The sequence below is a fragment of the Sorex fumeus genome, unplaced genomic scaffold, assembly GCF_029834395.1.
Source record: "Sorex fumeus unplaced genomic scaffold, SorFum_2.1 ptg000265l, whole genome shotgun sequence".
Classification (NCBI taxonomy): domain Eukaryota; kingdom Metazoa; phylum Chordata; class Mammalia; order Eulipotyphla; family Soricidae; genus Sorex; species Sorex fumeus.
Window position 1 is genome coordinate 34,798,117 of NW_026606322.1, and position 25,275 is coordinate 34,823,391.

Sequence of the window (25,275 nt, forward strand, 5' to 3'; positions counted from 1 at the left end):
GGGGCCAGGTGGTGGGTGTGACCCCCGCCTACTGGAATTTGGAGGATCTAGGTGAAAGATGCTCGACTCCAATTCGAGTAGGCTTGGAGGTCCCGGCCCCGGAACCCGCGTGGCTTTGTCCCTCTGCCAGTACCTTCATGTGTGCGGAGAGTGGTCTCAGCATGGTGGCGGCTGGTCCTGGAGGTCTTCGGCTGCCATAGCCCTGGTCGGGGCGGGGAGGAAAGCTCAACCCGCTCCCCTCCAAGGGACTCCGGGAAGGAACACCCAGGCGCGGGGGCAGAGACTCTAATTGAAACAGTTAAATAATTTGGAGTAAATATTCTGAAAAAATGTAATGCTCTTATCTTAAAACATTCTTTTAAGAACCAAGAGTAGGGAGTCAGGGGGAGAGTATACCAGGGATACAGGTAGTGGTGAATGTGCACTGGTGGAGGGATAGGTGTTTGATCATTGTGTGATTGTAACCCAGACATGAAAGCTTGTAACTATCTCATGGTGATTCAATAGAATTTTAAAAAAAAGAACCAAGAGTTTTATGCCACATGGGATGTTTTACAAGAATAAAATTTCTCCCTAGAGATACATGTTTAAAACTAAATTAATATTTAAAAGTTTATGTTTATTACATGTCTATGTCCCAAGTTTCTTTTGAAAATCTAATATTATCATCATACTGTATGGGAGTAAAAGAAACCCATGAACTTAAATCTTTCTTTTAATAACAAGATGCTCACTGCAAATCTTTGTTAGTTGGAAAATGGATAGTACAGCAGGTGGGGTACTTCCCTTGAACATGGTGACCCTAGTACCCCATGAAGCCCCCCCCACAAGTGATTCCTGAGAATAGAGCCAGGAATAAACCCTGAGTACTGTTGGATGTGGCTCTCCCTTACCCCCCAAAAGAAAGAAGAAATAGAAAAAAATGTGTTTATGATTCATAAATGTTAGGATGGTAAGGGATTATTTGGAGAGTTTTGTTTTTTAAAATTGAATCACTGTGAGCTACAGTTACAAAGCTTTCATGTTTTAGTTTCAGTCATACAATGATCAAACACCCATCCCTCTACCAGTGCACATTGTTCACCACCAATGTTCCCAGTATACCCCTCACTCTTTCTAACCCTCCCTCTGCCTCTATGGCAGACAATTTGCCCCATACTCTTGCTCTACTTTTGGGCATTATGGTTTGCAGTACAGATACTGAGAGATTATCACATTGGTACATTACCTACTTTCAGCATATATCTCCCATCCCAAATGATTCCTCCAACCATCATTGTCTTAGTGATCCCTTCTCTATCCCAGATGCCTTCTCTCCCAGCTCATTATATAGGCTTCCCACTATGGGGCAATATTCCTGACCCTTGTGTCTACTGTCCTTGGGTGTCAATCTCAGATTATGCTATTTTATATTCCACAAATGAGTGCAGTCCTTCTATGTCTGTCCCCCTCTTTCTGACTCATTTCATTTAGCAGGATACTCTCCACATCCATCCACTTATAAGCAAATTTCATAACTTCATCTTTCCTAACAGCTGCATAGCATTCCATTGTTAGATGTACCAAAGTTTCTTTAACCAGTTGTCTGTACTCTTGTTTCCAGATTCTGGCTATTGTGAACAGTGCTGCAATGAACATAGAGGTGCAGATGGCATTTCCACTGTGCTTTTTTTTTACACCCTCAAGATATATTTCCAGAGTGGTATTGCAGGATCATATGGAAGCTCAATTTCTAATTTTTGAAGGAATGCCCATATTGTTTTTATTTGGAGAGCTTTGAGTAGGTAAATAAGGTGAATGCTAAAATGAGAAATATTGAGAGATTAAAATTGCTACACGTCTAGAAACAGAAAAGTGAAAAAATATTTCCATCTTAATCTTAGTGGGAAGAGGTAAGAGTCTCTAAAATTAGATTTTTCTGAGCCTGTGGTTCTCATTGTGGTACCGAGGGAGTAGTATCAGTGTTTAGTGGCTATTTATTTAAAAGGCTGGATGCCACCCCAAACCTACTGCCCTGAGGGATAGATCCAGTGATCTTGTTTAACAGACTGATAAGTGCTACTGATGCTGACTGAACATTAAGAATCACACTTCTACCTATAGCAGAAGCATAGCAATGCTTCATAATGGCTGCTGGGGCTTCAGTAGGGTGGGACTCAGCCTGTTGATCTCCGGAGAGGGGGGCAGAGCTTTCAGCCAAAAGACCGGTGTACCTATGAGTTTCACAGGCTTGGCATATCTTCTGAGATTACTCTTAAAGCTGTGATGCTGGGCCATTCACATGGCGGCAACTGTGGGATGTGGGTGTGGTTGCTGGAGATTTGAGGGCTTGGGGGTAAGGGGTTGAGAGGAGGCTGCTTGCTCTTACTTCAAGAAAGCATAAAGTTTTCAGTCCAAAGAACTGTGCACCCCACAGAGACTGGCACAAATCAAACAGAACAAGAACAACTAGTGCTGGCATAGATGTGGGGATAAAGGGATTATCTTTCATTGTTGGTGGGAATGCCAACTTGTCCTTTTTTGGAAAACAATATATGCATTCCTTAAAAAGCTAGAAATTGAGCTCCCTTATGACCGGCAATGTCACTTCTGGGAATATTTCCCAGGGGTGCAAAAAAGCACAGTAGAAATACCATCTGCACCTTTATGTTCATTGTAGCACTGTTCAAAATAGCCAGAATCTGGAAACAACCTGAGTGTCCGAGAACAGATGACTGGTTAAAGAAACTTTGGTACATCTACACAATGAAATACTAAGCAACTACTAGGAAAGATGAAGTCATGAAATTTGCTTATAAGTGTATGGTCATGGAGAATATCATGCTAAGTGAAATGAATCAAAAGAGAAGAACCGACAAAGAATGACTGCACTCATTTGTGGAATATAAAATAACATAATATGAGACTGATACCCAAAGATAGTAGACACAAGGGCTAGGAATATTGCCCCATACTTGGAAGTCTGTCTCATGAGCTGTGAAGAAGGGAACTGGAATAGAGAAGGGATCACTAAGTCAATGATGGTTGGAGGGATCAATCGGAATGAGGGATGTGTGCTGAAGTAGATAAAGGACCAAACATGATAACCTATCAGTATCTGTATTGCAAACCATAATGCCCAAAAGTAGAGTGAAAAGGAGAGGGAAATTGTGTGCCATAGAGGCAGGGAGAGTGGTGGGATTTGGGGGGGGTGTATACTGAGGACATTGGTGGTGGAAAATGTGCACTGGTGGAGGGATGGGTGTTCGATAATTGTATGACTGAAATTCAAACATGAAAGCTTTGTAAGTGTTGTTCACAGTGACTAAAAAAAAAAAAAAGAGAGAGTGAGACCTGTGTACCTGGGAGTTTCATGGGATTCTCTTGGCATCTCTTTGGAGATTACTCATGATGCAGTGAAGCTGGGTCTTTTACAGCTGCTGCCTTAGAATCAGGTATGGAGGGAGGGCAGCCTCCCACCACAGCCCCACTAGGTACCACAGGAAGCCCTAGCAGCAGCACCCACATCCTATAGCCACCAGTTCTAAAAGGCCCAGTTTCAAAACTAATCTCAGAAGGGATCCCAAGTCAAGCAGATGAAACTACCCACCACACTCATCTTGGGGCTAAAAATCCCGGGTCCCCCTTGGGAGCCAGGTAGATCAAGAATTAGCCAAGTTCTACAGATCATGGGGCTCCTAGAGTGTTCGGCCACACACGCAGCTGCCTGACACCTCTAAATTTCATAATGCTGACAGCCCAGTAGGAGGGCAACAAATAAAATGTGAAAGTAGATTAGAAGTCACTAAGCTCAATAAGCAAAAACAATAACACAGACGGCTCTACTAGAAATAAACAGCACACAGTGCAGTAAATCCTCAGACGATTTTAATGACACCACTCTGAAATATAACAATTTTCACAAATTTTCTTTTGCTGAACTATTATTTGATAATTCTACTAATCATTTTGTTGTAACAAGCAATAAAAAATAAAGTATTTTGTACCTAGGGGAAAGGCTGGTGCGGGTTGGGGATGGGAATCTGGGGCAATGGTGGAGGGACGGTAACACTGGTGGTGGGATTGGTGTGGAACACCAAATGCCTGAAGTAACTGCATTATGAACAACTTTGCAAACCAAGGTGTTTAAATAAAGTTAAAAAACAAAACTTGATTATTGGAATACTGTATTTATTCTAGCTGGTCTTATCTCTTGCAATCACTTGCATTTTTAAATCGATTCTTTATGTTTACTTTCTATTTACATCTTTGAACCAGATGGATTGGGGGAAAAAAAGAAAATATGTTGAAGGGCATGGATTGTGACTCAATCCTGCCCAAGTCTTTCCTCTCCTCAGCTCTGCCTTACTGCAATAACAAATTGTTGGCATTTGTACTGGGCTCAGTGAAGTTCTAGCATTAATGAAGTCAATAAAAAACACCTTTCATTTTTGATGCTGTGTTTTTTTTAAATCGAGAGATGTGTCTTATTTCATGATGTCTTTTATCTATACATGAAAAAAGGAAACATTCTAGTTTTCATTTGCATGAAAAAGAACTTGATGTCTCACCAGTTAATTCTAGTTAAGATCATTCTTGCTGAGGGCAGAGGCTGCTGCTTGCCTAGCTTATATGAGGTCCGGGAATCTATCTAAAAACAAAAAACAATTTATCTTTAAAGGAATAGAACTTTAAAGGTGATTCTCTTTGGTTGCTTGCTTAGAAGAGCAAAGCATCTGCAATTGGTGATATTTTTCCCTCCAGTTGTTTGTGTTTTGTTTTGTTTTGTTTTGCATCATCTAATTTTTCCTCCTCGAATTGCATCAGCCTGTCGCTTCAGGCTCCAGAACGGTGTCAAATAATAGAGATCACTGACCGCCTTTGCTGAGTTTTCTTGTTTGCCCTGATTTCACACGAACCTGCTTTAGAACATAGAGCAAACAGTTCATCACCTTTCCCTTGGCTGCAGCTCTACCATCCACTCTTTAGCTTTACCCTGGGATTTCAGCGTTTCCCAGAACCTGGGATTTTCGTGCATCTTTGTCCGGATACCTTCCCCCTTGGAAGTTTCCCCCCACGTGTTCGAAGATGAAAAAGCAAAAAGTTCTTCATTTATTACATCACACACACACACACACACACACACACACACACACACACAACTTTTCACCGTGGAAGTTTCCCCTACTTGTTTGAAGATGATAAAGCAAAAGTTCTTCAGTCATTGCATCACACACACACACACACACACACACACACACACACACACACACACACACCACACAACTTTGGCTAGCAGCGTGTAGGTCTAGAGGGGTCGCCCCTAAACCCTGCCGCAAATACCAAAGTCAAGGGTCAGCAAAAAGCTCCAACCGCGGCGTGTCGGCGCCGCAAGTGAGTGGACGGCAGGCAGAGGGGAGGCGTGGGGAGGAGTCGGGCCACCCCCGCCGCCCCCGCAGTCCCGCGTCGGTGCCACCGACGGAGATGAAATGTGAGCCCGGGTGGCCGAGGACGCCGTGCGGCTGCCGGGCCCGCCCCCGAAGTGCCTTGGGGAGAGACAAAGAGACCTCGCCCCCGGCGCAGCCCGGCGCCAGCCGGCCCCGCGTCCCCAGCCAGGTTCCCCGGGCCATGCATGGGCAGCAACCGGTGTCACTCCGCTCTTGGGCGCTCGGCTCCGGCCCTCTGATCGCCCCCCAGCCCTCCCCGGATTCCGCGATCGCGCATCCCTCGCCGCCGGTCCCTCCCGTCGGCCCATCTGTCCGTGCGTCCCGGCGAGCCCCGTTGGCTCAGCGGTTTGGATGGACGCGCGCGGGCTGCCCGGGTGTCCAGGGATCTTGCTGTCCAAGTTGGTCCTGCTCTTTGTCTATGCAGGTCAGTTGCGACCTAGGAGGTGGTAGGTTGGGCGGGACGCACCGGGAACTTCAGGGGGACGCGCAGATCGCGGGGGCCCGGCGGGGCCGGCGGGAGCCCAAGCGCGCGCGGGGAAGGGTAAGGGGCTGGACTTGCACGCGCTTCTGCTTTGTTTTGCTTTGTTTTGCTTTTTTTTTCTTCTCCCCCAGCTTTTATTCTCTAGGGTCAAATGTAAGCATCTAATTTGCACCTTTTTCTTTCCTTCACCCCTACCCCCACCATACTTTCCCCCAAGAGTCAGGAAACCAAGCAAAGCCGACCAGCATCTCGACTCCTTATTTTAAAAAGTTTTTTCCTTCATTCCTTCTCTCTCCATATCCCTCTCTAGTAAGCAGGAAAAATAATCATTAGCTAAGATCTGACTAGTTTATTGTCTCTGAGAAGAATTGTTTAAGTAACTTGTTCTTTGATGTTAATTCCTTAAAACTCTCCACTTCTGGACCTTTTTGTGCTTGTCCTATACCCTCAATTGCCAGATATTATTTGGGTTAGAAGTTTTAAAGACTATGCTAAGTCTATGCTTTGAATACTGTCTGGGAGACAAAGGTATGCCCAGAACAAAATGTATGTAAAATTGTATCTCATTTATATAATCACATGCTGTAGGTTTTCAAAGGATGTCTCCTCACTGGGTCATGGGTACAAAAGGATGTTTGTTTTGCTCAATCCAGTGTTTCCAGAAACTATCTAAACTTCTGCCCCATCAGAACAGCTCAGGAAAAAAAAAAGTAAAATTAAATAAGTGTATTGAGGAAGACTATTAGGAACTAGAATAGAGAAAATGTAGGCATAAGAAGGTAGAGCAGGATATTTGTGAATGAAAGTGAAAATCATGACATGTATATATGCAGAACTAGAAATGAGTTTGGTTGAAATTAAGAGATTCGACTGGAAATGAAAATTGAGGGTAGATGAGGGAAAGATTTAAAAATAGTTTGGATACCCATTAAGTGAATTACCTGCTTTAATGGGACAAAAATCTAAATCAAGGCACTGTTCATTACATGCATTTCTCCCAGTTTCCCAGCCACGAACAAATGCATTAAATTCACTTTCATTTGTTAAGGAAATAAGAGCAAGATTTCTATACTTGAAGCATCATATGATATTGTGGAGTCCCATTTGGAAAAAGACTAAATGCAATGTTTATATTAATACCCACTCCATTACAAAGGCAGGATTTGATCAAGGTTCTGCCTTCCGGACTATAGCTGGTGACTTCTGCCCCCTCCTTTTCCTTCCTCTTTTATCTATAGTTGTAGCAGGGCAAGTGCTTGCAACCAGATCTTGCTTTTCCTCTGCTGCACATTCCTTAAGATGGAATATGGGGTGGAAGATAGTCCATATTCTTATAATTAAAGACATGTTTGAAGAATGTTTGAACTGGTTCAGTTTTAGGAGTACTGACTTAAACAGTAAATATTGCATCACTTATCCATTTTGGGGAGGTTGTTGGTTTGGGGGGAAACACCTGGCAGTGTTCCAAGTTTACTCCTGACTCTGTGCTTAGGGATCACTCCTGGCAGTGCTCATCGTTCCATTGCAGTGCTGGGAATATTTATGTTGACCATTAACAAGGCAAGTGCCTTAACATCGCTTCTAACTCTACAGGCTCTATAATGTATTTTTCATAGCAATTAGAATGGTCCACTCTTTTACAAAAAAAAATGTGCTCCTCTGTGTCCAAAATGTGATCTTCATGGGATTAGTCTCAAACATAGAAAGACAACTGACATGTCCAGATAAGTGTGTGTGTGTGTGTGTGTGTGTGTGTGTGTGTGTGTGTGTGTGTGTGAGACACCTAGTGATTCTCAGGGGTTACTCCTGGATTTGCACTCAGGAATTACTCCTGGCGTTGCTTGGGCGACCATATGGATGCCGGGGATTGAACCTGAGTCGGCCACGTGCAAGGCAAATGACCTACCCACTGTACTGTCACTCCGGCCCACAGATGAGTTTTGAAGTGGGGTTGATACCTCAGTTTGAAATGTTGTGATCATGAATATATGTGCTGCACTAGTAAATCTTTCATTTAATTTGTGGAAGTAGACAACACTCGAGAGTGCCACAAAGTTAATGAACCATATATGACATGATCTAATTGCTGCATCTAACCTCTTGACCATAAGTATTGGGGATGAGTTTCCTATAATATTGGCTCTAAATATCTTGATAACACTGTATTCTAATAATGGAGTAATCAGAATAGAGTAATTGAATCTTGGATATTCATGGGGATTTAATAAATTGAAACTGTCCTTGGTTTTATAAAATGGTACTCCATAAAGCTACTCATTTGTTGTCCAGCTTCAGTGGAATAAGTAATCATCTTTCCCATTATCTCAGTGGCTTTTAAGAGCATGAAGCAAACATTCCTGCTAAGTTCTTCAGAAAACTAGCCAGTTTGATGAATTGAAGTGATTAATCAGCACTAAAAGTGAGAGCTAGAGAAAGTCACTGGAAAAAAATACATAAAAACTTTTAAAATGTGTGATGTATTTTTCAAAAACATGAATTGTCAATAAATAATTGATTATGCTTATGGATTTAAGTAGAGTTGTTGAATCTTGAAAGGGTAATTGTTTTCTCCTCTCACTTATTTTTACCACCCTTTATTATTTTTTTTTAAATTTTTAATTTATTGAATCACCTTGAGAACAGTGAAAAAGTCTTTCAGTTTAAGTCTCATTCAGTCATACAATGATCAAACACCCATCCCTTCACCAGTGCACATTTTCTACCACCAAGGACCCCAGTATACTTCCCTCCCAACCCTCCCCCTGCCGGTGTGACAGATTTCCACTTTACTTTCTCTCTATGTTGATCACATTCAATATTACAACGAAAGATCCATCATTATTATTTGGAATTTTCCCCAACAATCAGAGCTGCCAAAAAGACATCATTAGATAATTTGTTTTCTATTGCTGATTATGAAGAACATATGATGTTGTGCGGCCACTATTGTGGACATGTGATTTTGGATTTCTGATATTCTAGTAAGAAGTCTGGAGGGATTACTGCAAAAGCCCCTGGGTTCTGAGATTGGTTTGTGCTCCTCTGGGATCATGGTCATTCAGTAGCTGGAGGAGACATTTCTGGGTGGCAACTCGGGGCCTTGTCAGGGCGAGGAGCAGGGCTGGTTCCACCCCCCATCCCATGAGGCCCCACGTGCCTCGTCACTGCAGTCTCATACCTGACTGTCCATTAGGCTCTGAAAGGTAGCGGCCACTGTGTCCTCACCACCGCCAGGGGGAAAAGGCAGAGGGAAAAACACCTTCTCATCCCGGGGTGGCATGGCGCCTTAGTTTAATGCACAGTCCAGATGCATTTTGGTTGGGCTTTATATTTTGCTCGAATTTTCCCACCACCAGTCAAGCCTGCCTTCCAGGGGCAGACGCTAGATAATTTACCTTCTATTACTCACTTTGCACATAAGGAAAGGTTGCATGGTCCCATGGCCGGAAGAATAGTCCTGGTGCCCACATACCAGAGCCATGCTTGTAGAAGCTCATGGTCTCCGGGATTCCATCTGGAGAAGGCTGGGAGACAGCACCTGCCCCATTTGGAACCTCCCAGCGATATTGGCTTGGTAGGGGGCCCGGAGAATTCTCTGGGTGTTGTTCAGCCCGCCAGTCAGGTTTCTTCACCTTGTACCACCCTTTAGAGGAAAACATCAGGGTGTGTTAATTTGAATTAGAATTCAAATAGAATCGAAGACAAACCTGAAAGTTTTTATTTGTCCCACAAATGTTATATATTATTGAAAAAGGTGAATGAATTAAACTACATGTTTGATCACCTCTACTTCAAAGAATCATCTTGGCAAAGGGATGATGTAAAAACACAACCTAAGTTTTTCTTTTGAGACAAATCAATGACATGTAGACATAAATATAATAACTTACAATTTACAATTTGGGTAAGAAAATTTAAGTCATACACTTTGGTTAGTAGTTAATATTGTCTTTAAAGGCTTAGTTACAAATGGCAACATATTTTTGTATCTTGAACATGTAACTTAAATTGTCAGACAAATTATTTTTCTAATGTGTTTGAAACTTACATATACATTTATAATTTATATCACTGACTATCAAAATGCGTTTTCTTTTGGTTTTGATTGGAGCCTTCTATGCAAGACATGTACCTCAACCCCTGTACTCTATCTAACCCTCCAGTTTTTTTAAATTCATTTCTTGGGTTCTTACCTTGCATTGCTTAGGGTTTATTCTAGATTCTGTACTCAGGTATCACTCCTGGCAGTGCCAGGAATCCGTGATGCTCAAAACCTAATCCAGGTCAGCAACTTGCAAGGAAAGTACCTGAGCTATTTCTCTACTTTCCAAAGAATTTTTAAGTAATTTCTTAAATATCAATTGTTTAGCCAGAGTAAATAATTTTTTAAAGGTAGAGAAATTTTTACTTAACATTAGGGTACAATTTTTATATCCCTAAAATCATGGATAGTAAAAGACAGTAGTTTGATTTTGTCATTATAATGATTTTCTTTTTAATAAGAAAATACTTTGCCCCCCACATTCAGTGCTATTCCATAGCTTATTGTTCCTTAAATCTGACATAAAATAAATTAATTACTCAAAAGATAGTTATCTACAGATACTGTTTTGTTTATTTATAGGCTCTGCAAGCTCATTTTCTGTCCCCATCTGTTTAGACATCATGTTAAATGAAGTTAGCCAGAAGAAGGATAAATGCAGGATGATATCACTCTTAGGTGGTATTTAGAATAACTGGATGAGGGAATGCAGTGTTATAAAGTGGGGATGCCCTGATCAATCTCGGCCTTAGAATATAGTGAAAATAAGGGAAGAAATAATGGAGGGGCGGGAGAGAAGAAACAGATGAAAAGCGATGGGGCCTGGTCAGGGGGACTCAGGTATAAAGGTGGTGTTAAGAAATAGTAGAGTGGAATACCCAAACCACCGAGTCAACAACACTGAAATCAAGAGACTTTAACAACTAAATTTAGAAAGGTGCTTGTCAAGAGGACAGGCTGGAGGGACGGATAGGAGGTACAGGAGGGAACCTGGAGCTCTGGTGCAGGGAAGTTGACTATGGCGGTAGGATCAGTGCTATAATATTGTATGTCTAAAGCTCAACTATGAATAATTTTGTAAATCACGGTGCATTAATAAAAAATAGTTGAAAAAGAAAATAATAATAAATAGAATACAAAGATACAAAACAAAAAATGCTAAAGAAAAGCATTAAGTGCTATTTTGAAGATGATTTTTATTTAATATTATTCATGTCAATAATTCTAATAAAAATGATTGGGAGTAACAATAATTATCAAGAGATTTTATCTGTCAGAGATTGTTATGAGAATTGTATTAACAAGTTGAATGACCGACAAGTTGTATCATTCTTTTTACCCTTTCTTCCTTCTACCCTTTTTTCTTCCTTCTGTCATTTCTTCTTGCTTTCACTGTTTCATTCAAGGAATTTTACCAGTTATGTTTGATGCAAGAGATTCAAGCAATGGTCTCTGCCTTTCCTCCCCCTTTATATCTGACAAAGAAGGAAAACTAGGTGCTTAAAACCATTGTAGAATGCTAAATATATAAAATAAAATCTAACTGCTCTCAAGAATGAACACTAACCTACTAAGATACGAAATTGAACCTTTTCCCCCCTTGAAACTATGATCTCAGAGTTATAAGTTTACATATGTGGTTTTTATTTCATAGATGATTGCTTTGCTCAGTGTGGCAAAGACTGCAGATCCTACTGCTGTGATGGAACCACGCCCTACTGTTGCTCCTACTATGCCTACATTGGAAATATCCTCTCGTGAGTAGTGGGTAACTTGGTCAATATTGATGCTCATTTCCATGACCAACTATTGTATCAAAAGTATGAGTTTTTAAGCAGATGGCAAAACATTTCAATACTGGTCATCAATGAGATATTCAGCACTTGTGTGATTTAATTTGTTCCATTGCTTGACAAAATATACAAATTAGCATAAATTGCCTTTATTGGAAGAGAGTTAAGAAGTGTTGCTTTGTAGCTTGATATTCTTTGTAATAATAATAATAAGGGATATAATTATGGTTTCAGACCAGTTCATATATTGATAATTCCTAATGATTCAAATGCTGTTTCTGTGTCTGTTTTGTAGATATATTTGTAAGATGGAATTGATCCTTTACTTGTGGTCAGTTTATTTTTCCATGACTTTATTTGTTTAACTCACCCAGTAAATAGCAAAGAAAAGAGATTTAGGACTAAAAGTAAAAATGTGAAATTTTCTACATCATGTGTCTAAAGCAATGTCTGAAAACAAGAGTTTAAGAGAGGATGGTCATTATGTAAAATGATAACCAGCTACTAAAATCAATGAAGCAGTTATATAGGATGTGTTATGTGTTTCTGCATAGTACATTAAGAATTTATTCTAGAGTTATTTCTGGGGAAAGGGGAAATGGAGAAACAGGAACTGTATTTTTAACAGTGGAAACCTCTAATTTTCTCTATACAAACCTTTAAGTTGTGAAGTAAAACGTAAGTTAGACACTTGAGAATTTTCTGAATTTCCAATGACTTTCAGAGAGTAACTGGAGTCTGATCTTCATCCTTAGTTGTTTTGATTTTCTAGTGCGCCTCAAAGTGATTTGAAAGTTGTTATGCTGTACTTCAGTTCGTGTCCTTTGAATGCTTAGGTGCAACCAGAAAAAAAATTGGGTACTAAGTGATGGGTATCTGGCTATTTTTAGATGTCTGCATTGAGTTGGTTTATAACTCATCCTCACTTTCCTGAGAATAGAAAACCTAGCAGAGGGTTGATATTAGAGGTCATGTGTCTCTGAGTAAGAACAATACTTTAGCATACCATTCAAGATATATGGCTCTGTAAATGCCAGGATGTAAAAAAGTCTGATGAATGGAATTTCCGTATACCTTGAAAGGCAAATAAACTCAAAATACAATGTTTGGATTTTTTATTTTCAGGACATACATTGGATAGAAGTCCCCTTTTTGTATTACGAGTGGTCAAATTTATAGATAGCGGAATTAATCAGCTCAGAATACCTCAAATATAAATATATATTGAATATTCACATTCATTTATATTACATTTTTTAATACATAATTATTTCCAAATTCAATTTTTGGAGCGATAGCACAGCAATAGTGTTTACCTTGTGTGCAGCCAGCCTGGCCAAGTCGGGTTTGATTCCTCCGCCTCTCTCCGAGAGCCAGGCAAGCTACCGAGAGTATCTCGCCTGCATGGCAAAGCCTGGCAAGCTACCTGTGACGTATTCAATATGCCTAACACAGTAACAACAAGTCTCAAAATGGACACGTTACTGCCCTGCTCTAGCAAATCAGTGAACAACAGGACAGTGTTTGGATAGTGTTTTTGAATTATCTATACATGTAGACTGCTGCTGTTTCAGGTAAATGCATAAGTGAGCCCAGCTGGTAATGTAGATTTGAGAGACAGGGTCAGAATGTTTATGTTACCTGATTTTTTTTGACATATCTCTTTCCACTAATTTCAGGATGGTGTATAATCTTCCTTTATTTATCAACACCAACTTCTTTCCATCATGGTAAATCTATATAGAACATATGATTATCTCCTAATCAAAATGCTTAAATATTATATATGTGTGTGTGTATATATATACATATATACAAAAAACTTTATATTTGCATCTAGATTTTTGCAACTTTGTTGAAAAATATATATACATATTTTACATGTATATACATACTTTATATTTCTAACCATAAATATTATATATGTGTACTTTATATTTATTTGCAATTAGATTCACAATTTTGTGGTACATTTTCTAAGTCTCTAATCTACCACTTAGATTACCATAAAAGAAATATATTTATCTGAGTTATTAGGGCTTGTGCTTGTTTCATTTGAAAAAATGAATTTGTTGGGGACATTGCCAGATAGCATTATATTTTAGGCATTTATAACTGGTTTTTGTTCAAAATAGAAACCACTTAATAAATTCCTTGCTAAACAATTCTTAGGGGGAAAGGGGGCTTTAAAGTGTTTTCCCCATTGGATAAAGAATACATTTTCAGGATTTCCAGTTATTGTTTAAGAATTGAAAAGAGTTCTTAACTCCACCCAAATCCTTTTTTTAAAGTTGGGGTGTGTGTGTGTTGGTGGTGGGTGGTGGGTAGATAGGAAAAAATCATTCCAAGAATGCTTACAAAAGTTCTTTCATGCACATGTTTTCAAATATTGCTATTTTGGAACTCATAAACCATACTTCCTCTCTTCCAAGCATTCAGGCACATTCTTGGTAAAAACCATTTTAATCATCTTAACAGAAAATTAAATCTCTGTGGCTCTCACAAAAATAGGGAGTAAAGTAATAAACTCAATGAAATGTTACATATAGGTGAATAATTTTATAAATTGATTATCATCTAATTTTTATTTTGTTTTCCAAATAGAAAATATCTTGGCTCAGTTTAAAATAAGCGAAAGGAAAAACTACAAAATGCAATTTGCCTCATTCTAGATATTTCATAAACTGGTAAGGTACATTTGATCCTGCTTGCTGAAAACTCTCCTGAGTCATCTTCCAAAATAATCATAATAAAGGTGTTTGGCACTTCATTCTGTTTACTTCAAATGTCCTTTCTGCTTCAAAAATTGCTCATTGAGACCTGTTTGCTTTTATAAAAAGAACTTCAAAATTCAACTTTCAATTTATGTTTTAGTTAAAACCTTGTTTTACTCAGGTTTCTGGTTCTAAGATATTTTATAATCAAAATGACAAATAAATTAAGATTTTTCTCACTGTGTTTTTTTCTTATTTTAATTAAGAATTTTTAAGTTTATTGATTTTAAGTTTATTGACAAAATTACTTAAATTTTAAATTTTAAAAAATGTTAAGGTATCATTAAAAGTTAAAACAAAAAGACAGGGGCCATAGACATAGTATAGTGGGTAAGGTGCTTGCCTTGCATGTGGCTGACTTTGTTTTAATTTTCAACACCCTTTATAGTCCCAGAACACCCACCCCCAAACCCTAGGAATTAATTATTTCTGAGCACAGTTAGGGGTAAGCCCTGAACATAGCCAGGTGTGTTACAACAATAAATATAAACAAAAATATAAAAAATACTTAAAATCAGCATATTAATTCATGTTAATTCTTTCAAATAATGACTCATTTTTAAATGCATATTTATTTGGGATTTTAAAAGACTTTTAACTAAGTCATTATGTTCTATGCAAATAATAACTTATTTACAAGTAGACTAAAATGTTGTAATTTGGCAGTTAAATGTTAAGGCATAGCATTTAAAAGTGAATAAGTGATATATCCTCATTTCTAGAGTCTCACAATAACAAGAGAGTGTACAAACAAATCCTTTTAACTCAATGAACTCATCTGTGTTACTTTGGAGGATGGAGGGTCAGAAAGGGAGAAAATGTGTGTGTGTGTGTGTGTGTGTGTGTGTATAGAAAGATGTTTAGAGAGAGCATTCCAAACATGAAGTCTGAACAGTGTTGAAGGAAGAGTAGATATTTATATAAATGACAGTGAAAAGAGGGAAGCACATTCCAGACAGAGAGACTCTCTCTTACAAAGGCAAAGATAAAAGAAAGGAAATGATCAGTTTGGGAAAATCCCTGTTGTTAAGCTCTGCTTTAGAGGAAGGTAAAACCCTGAATATCATAAATAAATAAGTACTTCAGACAAAAAACACGCACTGTGGCAATTTTTTTTAATTGGTAGCTTACATATTTTCACTGGTGGTGCTGAGTGAAACTAAAATGGAATAATTTAGTGTATTTCTGGAAAGTAGTTGGTTTTACACAGAAAGAACACATTTTAGATACCCCTAAAATAAGGGACAAAGAGGGTAAGGGTAATTTTTTTTCAGCCAAAGGCAGTAAAAAATGTTTTTTATTTATTTGATGTGGGGGAGGAAAGTTATACTAGTTGGAATGATATACTAATTAGAACAATTTTTGATAGAATATATAGCCTTGGAATTATTTGACCATTTTGGAGATTTTTGATAGGAATCTCAGTAAGTTTCAAAATAAGAAATAGGCTAATTCAAAAATAAACAAGATACTGTAAAAATCTTTCTCAAGCAATTAGCAATTTTTCTTCATAAAAGATAAACATCTGTGATGAATTTGGAAAGAAATACTCAATTTTTGCTGCTGCTAAGATTTAGTTGACATTCCCTATAGAGGGATACAATGTATGAAGTGGTTTGTACAGTGCTCTTTAAGATTTCGTAGATTCTGAGAGGATAGAGAGTAAAATTGAGTGGACAATTACTGCAATCCAGTGGAACCAATTAAAGTCAGAACTTTACTGAATTAAAAGAAAACAGGCATACAGAAGAGAAGAGAAAACATTTTCCAATATTGAATATGAACCAAATCAACTAATTTAAACATAGAGAGCCAGGTGACAAGGTATAAGATTTAATCCACTTCTCAAAAATAGATATTTTTTTTTGCTTTTCCAGTTTGTCTTTGTAAAATGTAGATCTAAGAATTCCTCTGAGTACTGGCCCACATTCAAAAGAACAAAAGCAACCAGTGCTGGCGCGGATGTGGCGAGAAAGGGACACTCCTTCACTGTTGGTGGGAATGTCCACTGGTTCAGCCCTTCTGGAAAACAGTATGGACGATTCTCAAAAAATTAGAAATTGAGTTCCCATTTGACCCAGCAATACCACTCCTGGGAAAATATTCCAGAGAGGCAAAAATGTATAGTCGAAGTGACATCTGCACTTGTTTGTTCATTGCAGCACTCTTTACAATAGCCAGAAACTGGAAGAAACATGAATGCCCAAGAACAGATGACTGGTTAAAGAAACTTTGGTACATCTACACAATGGAGTACTATGTAGCTGTTAGAAAAGATGAAGTCATGAATTTACATACAAGTGATACAACATGGAAAGTATCATGCTAAGCGAAATGAGTCAGAAAGAGAGGGATAGACATAGAAAGATTGCATTCATCTGGGAGATATAGAGTAACAAAATATGAGATTAATACCAAAGAATAGCTGAGATCAGCACCAGGAGGATTACTCCATAGCTTAGTGGCCAGCCGGGCATTGTAGAGGAAAGGGCAGCTCAGATAGAGAAGGGAGCACCAAATAAAGGGTGTTTGGAGGATCCTCCCAGGAGGGGAGATGCATGTTGAAAGTAGACTATGGACTGAACATGTTTGCCACTCAATGCCTCTTTTGCAGAGCACAACACCCAAAAGGAGAGAGAGAACACAGGGGATTGCCCTGCCACAGAGGCAGGGGGGGATGGGGGGATGGGGGATGGGGGGATGGGGGATGGGGGGATATTATCCATGGTGGTGGAAAATGGGCACTGGTGGAGGGATGGGTATCTGATCATTGTATAATTGAAACCCAAGCACAAAAAATTGTAAATCTACAACTGTACCTCATGGTGTTTCACTAATCGATTTGCTCGAGCGGGCCCAGTAACGTCTCCATTGGAGACTTTGTTGTTACTGTGTCTGGCATATCGAATACTCTCAGTAGCTTGCCGGGCTCTCCGAGTTTCACTAATAAAAAAAAAAAGAAAAAGAAAAAGGCCTAGGTTTGCTAGGCAAAAAAAAAAAAAAAAGAATTCCTCTGAGTGCCATCTGGCTAACACAGAATCCCCACAGGGAACAATCAAGAGGAAGAGCTAATAATGGAGATCCTGGTGGCATTAAGTTTCTTTTCTTCTCAATGAAATGTGAAAGATGTATTGCCTGTAGTTTGCAGAGACAGCTAGTAAGTATCACAACTGTGATTTTAGAGTTATGTTATGCATGAAAGCAAAGCTAAGTTAGAAGATAAAGGTTTCATGATTTCAATTGGCATTTGAGGTCTTATACTCCTTGAGTAGCTGAGCATTGTGAATAAAATACAAGGTTTCATTCAAATCCTGACAGAAACATACAGCATTTAGAAAAGCCTTTGGCATTTGTAAAAACATCATTTCAATGAACTTAATTGAAATAGCATTTAGTAGTGAAACAGTCACCTCTCAGAGGTATACATTGAACAAGTCAAAATCGTGGGAGTCTAATTTTTATTCACAAATACGCAAAGTAGCTAATATAAATAAATATGAACTAGATTTTAAACAAACTTGATATAAGAAGATATTTCTTATATGTCAGAAGACATTGTGAATTATTTTATTAAAGGCAACTATAAATGTGTAGATATTTAAAATTTTTCTCAGTCAAACTTATGTGTAATCAAAATTATATTTATAAATTTAGCTTGTTGGAAACATAATTTGTTTTCAGGAAGAAATAGATGAAGTTTCTATGTCATGTTACCAATGAATTATTTCTATAACTGTGTACAGAGATTTTCTATGTCTTCATCATGTAACGGAATAAATAAGCCTGAATCTATAGGGACCTTCTATAGCTTATAAATCACTGATCATAAGTCTATAAAGAGGAAAAGTAATAGTCTCTGGAAGTTAAAAATACAGTGAAATCAGAGAACTTTTATTTTGATTTTTGTCTTCTGGGAAGGCTTTTTGATGGAGAGTAATTCAAAGGCAATTTCAAAAGGAAAAGCAATTGATACAACTAATCAGCCTCTTGGAGTTAAAAGAAATGCCTAGCAAGCTACAAAAATGAGGACAATTTCTTAACCTATTGTCTCAAAAAAAGAAAAAAGTTCCCATCTCAAGCCTAATCTCTGTACTCAATGGTATGATGTCCTTTAAAGGCATGTACAAGACAAATTAGTGCCTGGTATCCTTCTGTTCACCATTGCACTCACTGATTAGCATAATCAGTGAGAGCCAGAGTGATAGTACAACAGATACAGCACTTGTCTTGCATGTGGCAGACCCAGATTTGATCCCCAGCAACACAGAAGCTCAGCCAGAAGTGACCCCTAAATGCAGAGCCAGAAGTAAGTCATGAGAATTGCAGGTGTGACTTGAAAAAGCAAACATGAAAAGGAGACAAATAAAAAAAGATAAAGAGAATTGGATAATTGAAAATGAAGAAAGAAAATTATTCTTTACAAATAATATGATTTCCCATACATTTAGAAATAAATAAAAATGAATGACAATTCACTATATTTGCAGGATGCAATATCATTGTGAAAAAATGAGTATGTTCCTAAAGGTCAGCAACAGCTAGAAGATGTTAACATATATGTGTCCACACAAATTTAAATTTTAAAATAAAAATTATGTGTAGTAATAAATACAACAGTATATGGTATCCTTTATGAATGGATATAAATAAAGGAAAATTTCAAAGGATGAAAAGTGTGCATTTATTTTGAAATGCAAAAGATAAGGTGATGTGGCTTTGATCGAGAATGCACTGAATTTACACTAAATATGAAAAAAATCAACATATTCCAATATCTCCATCCTTATGATATTCCCATCCACAATTTATTATATATCTTAGTTTCTGTAAACTTCTCTTTGATCCCTGGAAATTTTCATTTTTCATGATTTCAATTTTCATGTTTTTGTATATGTATTTATATCCCTCCACAAATGCTGTCCATATGTTATTATATATTTTAGTAAATAACTTTTTTGATATTAGAATCAAGAGTTGTGTAGACACATATGGCACCTGAAAGTCTACTCATATTGGACTAGTTCCATAAATACAATGAACAAATGTTTACAACTGTTTCAAAGCTAGCATCCTGATCTGAGGAAAGGAAAGATTTCTACAACAAAGGTAAACACGCACACACACACACACGCAGTAAAAGAAGAGCTAGACTAAAAGTCACTAACTTGACACTTTCAAGTGGATGAATTTCATGACATTAATTTTATCTCAACTTAAAATCATTTTACATAAGAGAACCGAATTCCAGAGATAACATGAAAGGCAAATATGCCACTTCATGAAGATATTTGCAATTCATCTGAAGCCCAAAATATTTTCATATGCCTCTGTAGTGAAATGGGCAATGGGTATTCCCCCAAAAGGAAGAGAGTAGGAAATTGGAAGGGCATTATGGAAAATGATCTTCTTGGGTGGCTAAATCAAATACTGTGTACGTGTGTCAGACTGGCAGGACTCTGATGAAAAATCTGATAGGACAAATCAATGTAAGCCAAGATGAAGTGAGAATATGCAGTTGACCCTTGCTCATTGTGAAAGTCACTGGTGCTGTGACCCTCATGCAGTTGAAAATGGTTTATAAAAGCCTAGAGAAATAAGTACAGTAGGAAGGAAGGCTAATATGTTCTCCAGAGTCTGGCCAGAAGTGATCCCTGGGCACAAAGGAAGGAGTAAACCCTGAGCACAATCAGGTGAGTTCCCACACCCCTTCCCCCCAGAAAGAAAAGAAAATAGTGCATAGCTTGCTACTCTCCATGTTCCTAACTACTATTGTTCTATAGAAGAGGAATAAAGGGATTGGTTTCAGGACTTCTGCAGATGTCAAAAATCTTTGAATTCGCTACTCCACCTCATCATTGTCCTTCTATATGGGCAGGTTCCATATCTATTAATTCAACCCAATGACATCCACAGGCAGTTGAATCCATGAAGGAGGGGGGAAATATCCACATATAAGTGGATCCTTGTAGTTTAATACCAAGTTGTTCAAGGGTCACCTGCACACACCATTCTGAACACTTGGAAAGCAGATGAGTAAAGATGAGTAAAGATGCTTAAGATCTTAGGATCTCTTCATCATACACTATCTAGAAAATGACTAAATATTGGAGACAGTTATATTGTTGCTTGTTATGTTATTTAAAATAGCTAACCATTGGAAGCAGCCTACATTTCTATTGAGGAGAATGGGTCCATTAGAGTATATTCATAGGATGCAGTGAAATATAATAATTGTAATTAAATCATTGCATGGTAGTGTATCATTACAGTACATCTTGAAATTGTAAATGCTGTGTGTGGGGAGGGGAGAAGCTAACAGAAAAAAGAATATGTAAAACATACTATTTGTGCAAAGTTATACATCTATAATTATGTAAATTGCTTATGAAAGCATGCACATGTGGTAACTTTGGATATCCCAGGGAGAGAAGGGTACACGTGAATTTCATAACTGTTCGGCCTGAGGGATTTTCTGTTGTGCAGGATTTTCACTGCTATAATCAGGATGTCATGACCAAACCGGAACGTCAGTTACCCTAAAGTGCAGAATAGGGTGGAGTTTTTCAGTGCAAATATTTTATTACTTAGAAAATTATAGACCCAAGGCAAATATCATAAATTACTAATAAATAGTTAAGCTATGTGGTGGTTATATAATGTGTATATTTTTTGCATGACTTTTATATTTCAAACTCCTAACGATTAAAAAAACAACAAAAAAGTTTATTAGTGGCTGTTCTGGAATCCCATGTATACTTGTAATTCTGAGACCAGTTCAGTGTTGTGTTTGCAGTGAGTCAGGAGCACAGTTCTACTACTGTTCATTTTTGAGACTGTCTGCAAGCATAGATTAAGGGCTTAGTCCTAAAAAGAAATGCCCCTTCCCCCACTTCAGCTATTAGTAGCAAGTGACATTGTCACCTCTGCTTCTGACTGAGTCACTGTCCACTGGATTTTCAAATGACCCCTGGGGATATTGATAGGTGCTCTTAGGGAAACATAACACACGTATTACTGACTTAGTATAAGAATTCAGGAGAGCAGGATGGAAAGAGTCAAGGCGATGGAGGAAACTTGGAGCATCTCCAGGGGCTCCATCCCCCCTACATATCCATGTGTTTGTCAACCTCAAAGTTCTTCAGCCTTCATGCTTTGGGCCTTTTAAAGAAATTTTATGATATAGGCTTAACTGATTAAATCATTGACCGTTGGTGATTGATCTTAGCCTCCAGTCCCTTACCTCTAGCCTAGGTCTGGGGTTGAGAATGAGAATTCCAAACCTCTAATCACTAGGTCATTTTCCCCGGCAGTGATCTTCTTTCTAACCTTGGTGATTTCCAGACTTCATCTCATAAATGTAAACTTAGATGTACTTCACAAGGCTTTACTCTCTTTTTAGTGTGAGAAAATAAAACACTTTTATTGTTGAGAGAGTCCTGATGTTCTGTGTTACAATACTCTTCTGGTCTACAGAGATGGGGAAGTTTAGAGTGAGCGTTAAATAATTAGTCTAATTTCTAATTTCACATAAGAGCTATGTAATTATTAGGCATTTTGAGTTCTGTGCTTGAACTCTTTCTGCTATGCTTGATGGCTCCTGAGAATCTGAATATTTCAAGATGGGATAAACAAAACCATTCATTGCTATAAGACTGTGGAAACCTAAACATCATTCTTTAGGAGAAGCCTTTTCCTAGTCACAATATTCTTTTCCTAACTGCTGCTGAATAGCAAAATATTTTCTCTGCTCTGTTATTTATTATCACTTTATTTATTATCACTTTTCTAAAGTATCTATCAGTCTTTCCAACACGTATGCAATGGAAGAGCAAGAAGCCAGTCTGTTGAGGTGAAGGCTCCTACCAATGGAATGATCCATAGCAGAACATTAAAATGCGGGTGAACAGTCTGATAAATAGAAAAAATAGGCTTTTTATGCATCATCTGCTTAAATATGCTTAAAAAAATAAAATTCAAATTTGAATATGTTTGTCATTTTAGAGAATGTTCTTTCCTGGAATACGTTTCCTGTATTATTACAAAGTGAAAGGAGGGATTTCTCCACACACACACATTTCACCAGATACACCAATAGCTAGTGACAATTTTGAATTATACTGTCTCTAATAAATCATAATCAGTTGACAAGAATTAAAATTCAAGTGCCGGTTTGATTTTAATGATGTAACTCTTTCTGGGTTTTTTTTGTTTTGTTTTGTTTTGTTTTGGTGCTTACCCAGTGGTGCTCAGGGCTTACTTCTGATTTTGTGTTCAAGGATTTCTCCTGGAGGGCTCATTGGACCATAGGGAATGCCAGCGATCAAACTCAGATCAGCTGTGAACAATAATAATGTTACTCTTACATCCAGAATGAATGTTCTTTAGCAGTGAGATCATCATCTGGTCTTCTGGCTGGTGAGTGCCAGGAAAACAGGTTCCCATGCAACTCTGCTCACTTGCATATTTTTATGCTATTTTTTTATTGATTAGATTGTAAAGGCCCTCCCGTTGATCGTCGATTTGCTCGAGCGGGCCCAGTAACGTCTCCATTGGAGACTTTGTTGTTACTGTGTCTGGCATATCGAATACTCTCGGTAGCTTGCCGGGCTCTCCGAGAGGGGCGGAGGAATCGAACTCGGGTCGGCCATGTAGGCCACTTGTAAGGCGAACGCCCTACCCGCTGTGCTATCGCTCCAGCCCTATTCTAAATTAGGAAGGAAAAATTATGCACCAACCATGAGCTTTATTCCATTCTATTGGAAGAATTCCTGAGTAGGTCTGCTACCTAATCACTGTGTTTTCCACAGCTTTCCTATGGTCATGTATGAGGATAAACTCACCAATAACAAGTGACAGTTTCAAGGGTGATGATAATGTACTGAAGGATTTCAGTACAAAGCATCATGGCTAGAAATCTTGGAGAATTAGCCTATATTTAGTCACTGAGTGATGAGTAATACATACTTTTAATATTTAGTTTTTTTAAAAAAAAATCACCCTTCCTTTTTCTGTGTTAATGTTTTTGCATTGACCAGGAGTCAGATACATGTTTTGTTTTGATGCTCACACGTTTTATTGTGATGCTTGCTGGTATCATGATAAAGATGCAGATTTGGCACATATGCTCACCAGAGAACAAACTCTTTAGTTTTGGAGTTTGCACGTATGCAGGTGCTAGTGTATGGGTTGTCAACTTCACTTTTTGTGCTTACAGAGGTGCTTGCTAAGGGTCTACCTCCTGGCCACTGAGTTCACGTTATCTTTTTGTTAGGGTGATTATTCAAGATCACACTTACCAGCTGTGGAACTCACATATACTCGGTTGAGGCTGCAAATGTGATGATCTTTTGGTACTGGGGATCTCACACACGAGAGCCTCCAGGAACAAACAGTGGAGGTGCAAGATCTCAATTGGTACATGTGGTTTTCCCAGGATTTGATCTTGGAAAATAGTGCTTGCAAGGCCGGCGCTGTAGCCCCCTTGAGTTTCTCAGGAAAAGAAGAAAAAGAAAGATTTTATATGTAACAGGAAGAACATTTTTTATGCCTTTGCACAAATCTGATGTAACTAGAGAAAAAAATATTTCCTTAACCTATATGAATTCACAGTGGAAAAAAATGAGCAGAACACTGCTGTCTTTGGCAAAAACTAAGGGATACCTGTGGTTGCCAATAGCCAACTGAACAATGACAGTTTTCCTCTACAAGCACAAGGAATAGTATAAGACCAACCTTCAAGTACTACACTTTGAGCAATATTTGAATTTTAATTTACTAATAAATGGTTAAAATTCTTTTAATTTTTTTTTATTGAATCACTGTGAGCCACAGTTACAAAGCTTTCAGGTTTGAGTTTCAGTCATACAATCATAGAACACCCATCCCTCCACCAGTCTACATTTTCCACCACCAATGTCCCCTGAATCCCTAGCCCCCTGTCCTACCCTTCCCCTGCCTCTATGGCAGACAATTTCCGTCTTTCTCTCAAATTATGGGCATTATGGTTTGCAATACAGTAATGAGAGGCCATCATGTTTGGTCTTTTATCTACTTTCAACACACATCTCCCATCCTGACCAATCCCTCCAACCATCATTGACTTTGTGATCTCTTCTCTATCCCAGATGCCTTCTTCCCCAGCTCATAAGGCAGGCTTCCAACTATGGATCAATTTTCCTGGCCCTTGTCTCTACTGTCCTTGGGTGTCAGCCTCATATTATGATATTTTATGTTACAAATGGTGAAAATTCTACTTTGTACTTGTGATCTTGGGTAATACTCTGTTCAGTTGACCATAGAGCATCTTGTCCCTTGCAGTTGTAATTAAATATAAAATAACTCTTTGTAATTCTGTCTTTTTTTTTCTTTTTGGGTCACACCCGGTGATGCACAGGGGTTACTCCTGGCTCTGCACTCAGGAGTTAGTTCTGGTGATGCTCAGGGGACCGTATGGGATGCTGGGAATGGAACTTGGGTTGGCCGCATGCAAGGCAAACGCCCTACCCGCTGTGCTATCTCTCCAGCTCCTGTGATTCTGTCTTTAAAAAAGTACTAGCAAGATATTGCCATTTGTGACAACACAGAAGGGTGTATGCATAGGGTATTGTGCTTAGTGAAATAAGTCTGACACAGAAAAATAAAAGCTATATATACCATTATGTGTAAGATAAAGCAAATAAAACAAAACAGGGACAAGTGCTTAAGAGCAAGAGATGTCTACCAGAGGGAAAGGGGTTTAGAGTAGGCAAAATGAATCCAG

The 25,275-nt window shown here is 38.4% G+C and overlaps 1 protein-coding gene across 2 annotated transcripts in view; it reads left to right on the forward strand.

Annotated features, from left to right (window-relative positions):
• The first annotated feature begins 5,500 nt into the window (after positions 1 to 5,500).
• The window catches only part of CYYR1 (cysteine and tyrosine rich 1), a 117,808-nt gene continuing 98,033 nt past the window's right edge, over positions 5,501 to 25,275 (forward strand). For both annotated transcript variants that reach the window (XM_056109285.1, XM_056109286.1), the window contains exons 1-2: positions 5,501 to 5,850; positions 11,604 to 11,706. In XM_056109285.1, coding sequence (XP_055965260.1) covers positions 5,778 to 5,850; positions 11,604 to 11,706 — 176 coding nt within the window. In that variant the 5' untranslated portion in view covers positions 5,501 to 5,777. The remainder of the gene's footprint in view (positions 5,851 to 11,603; positions 11,707 to 25,275) is intronic.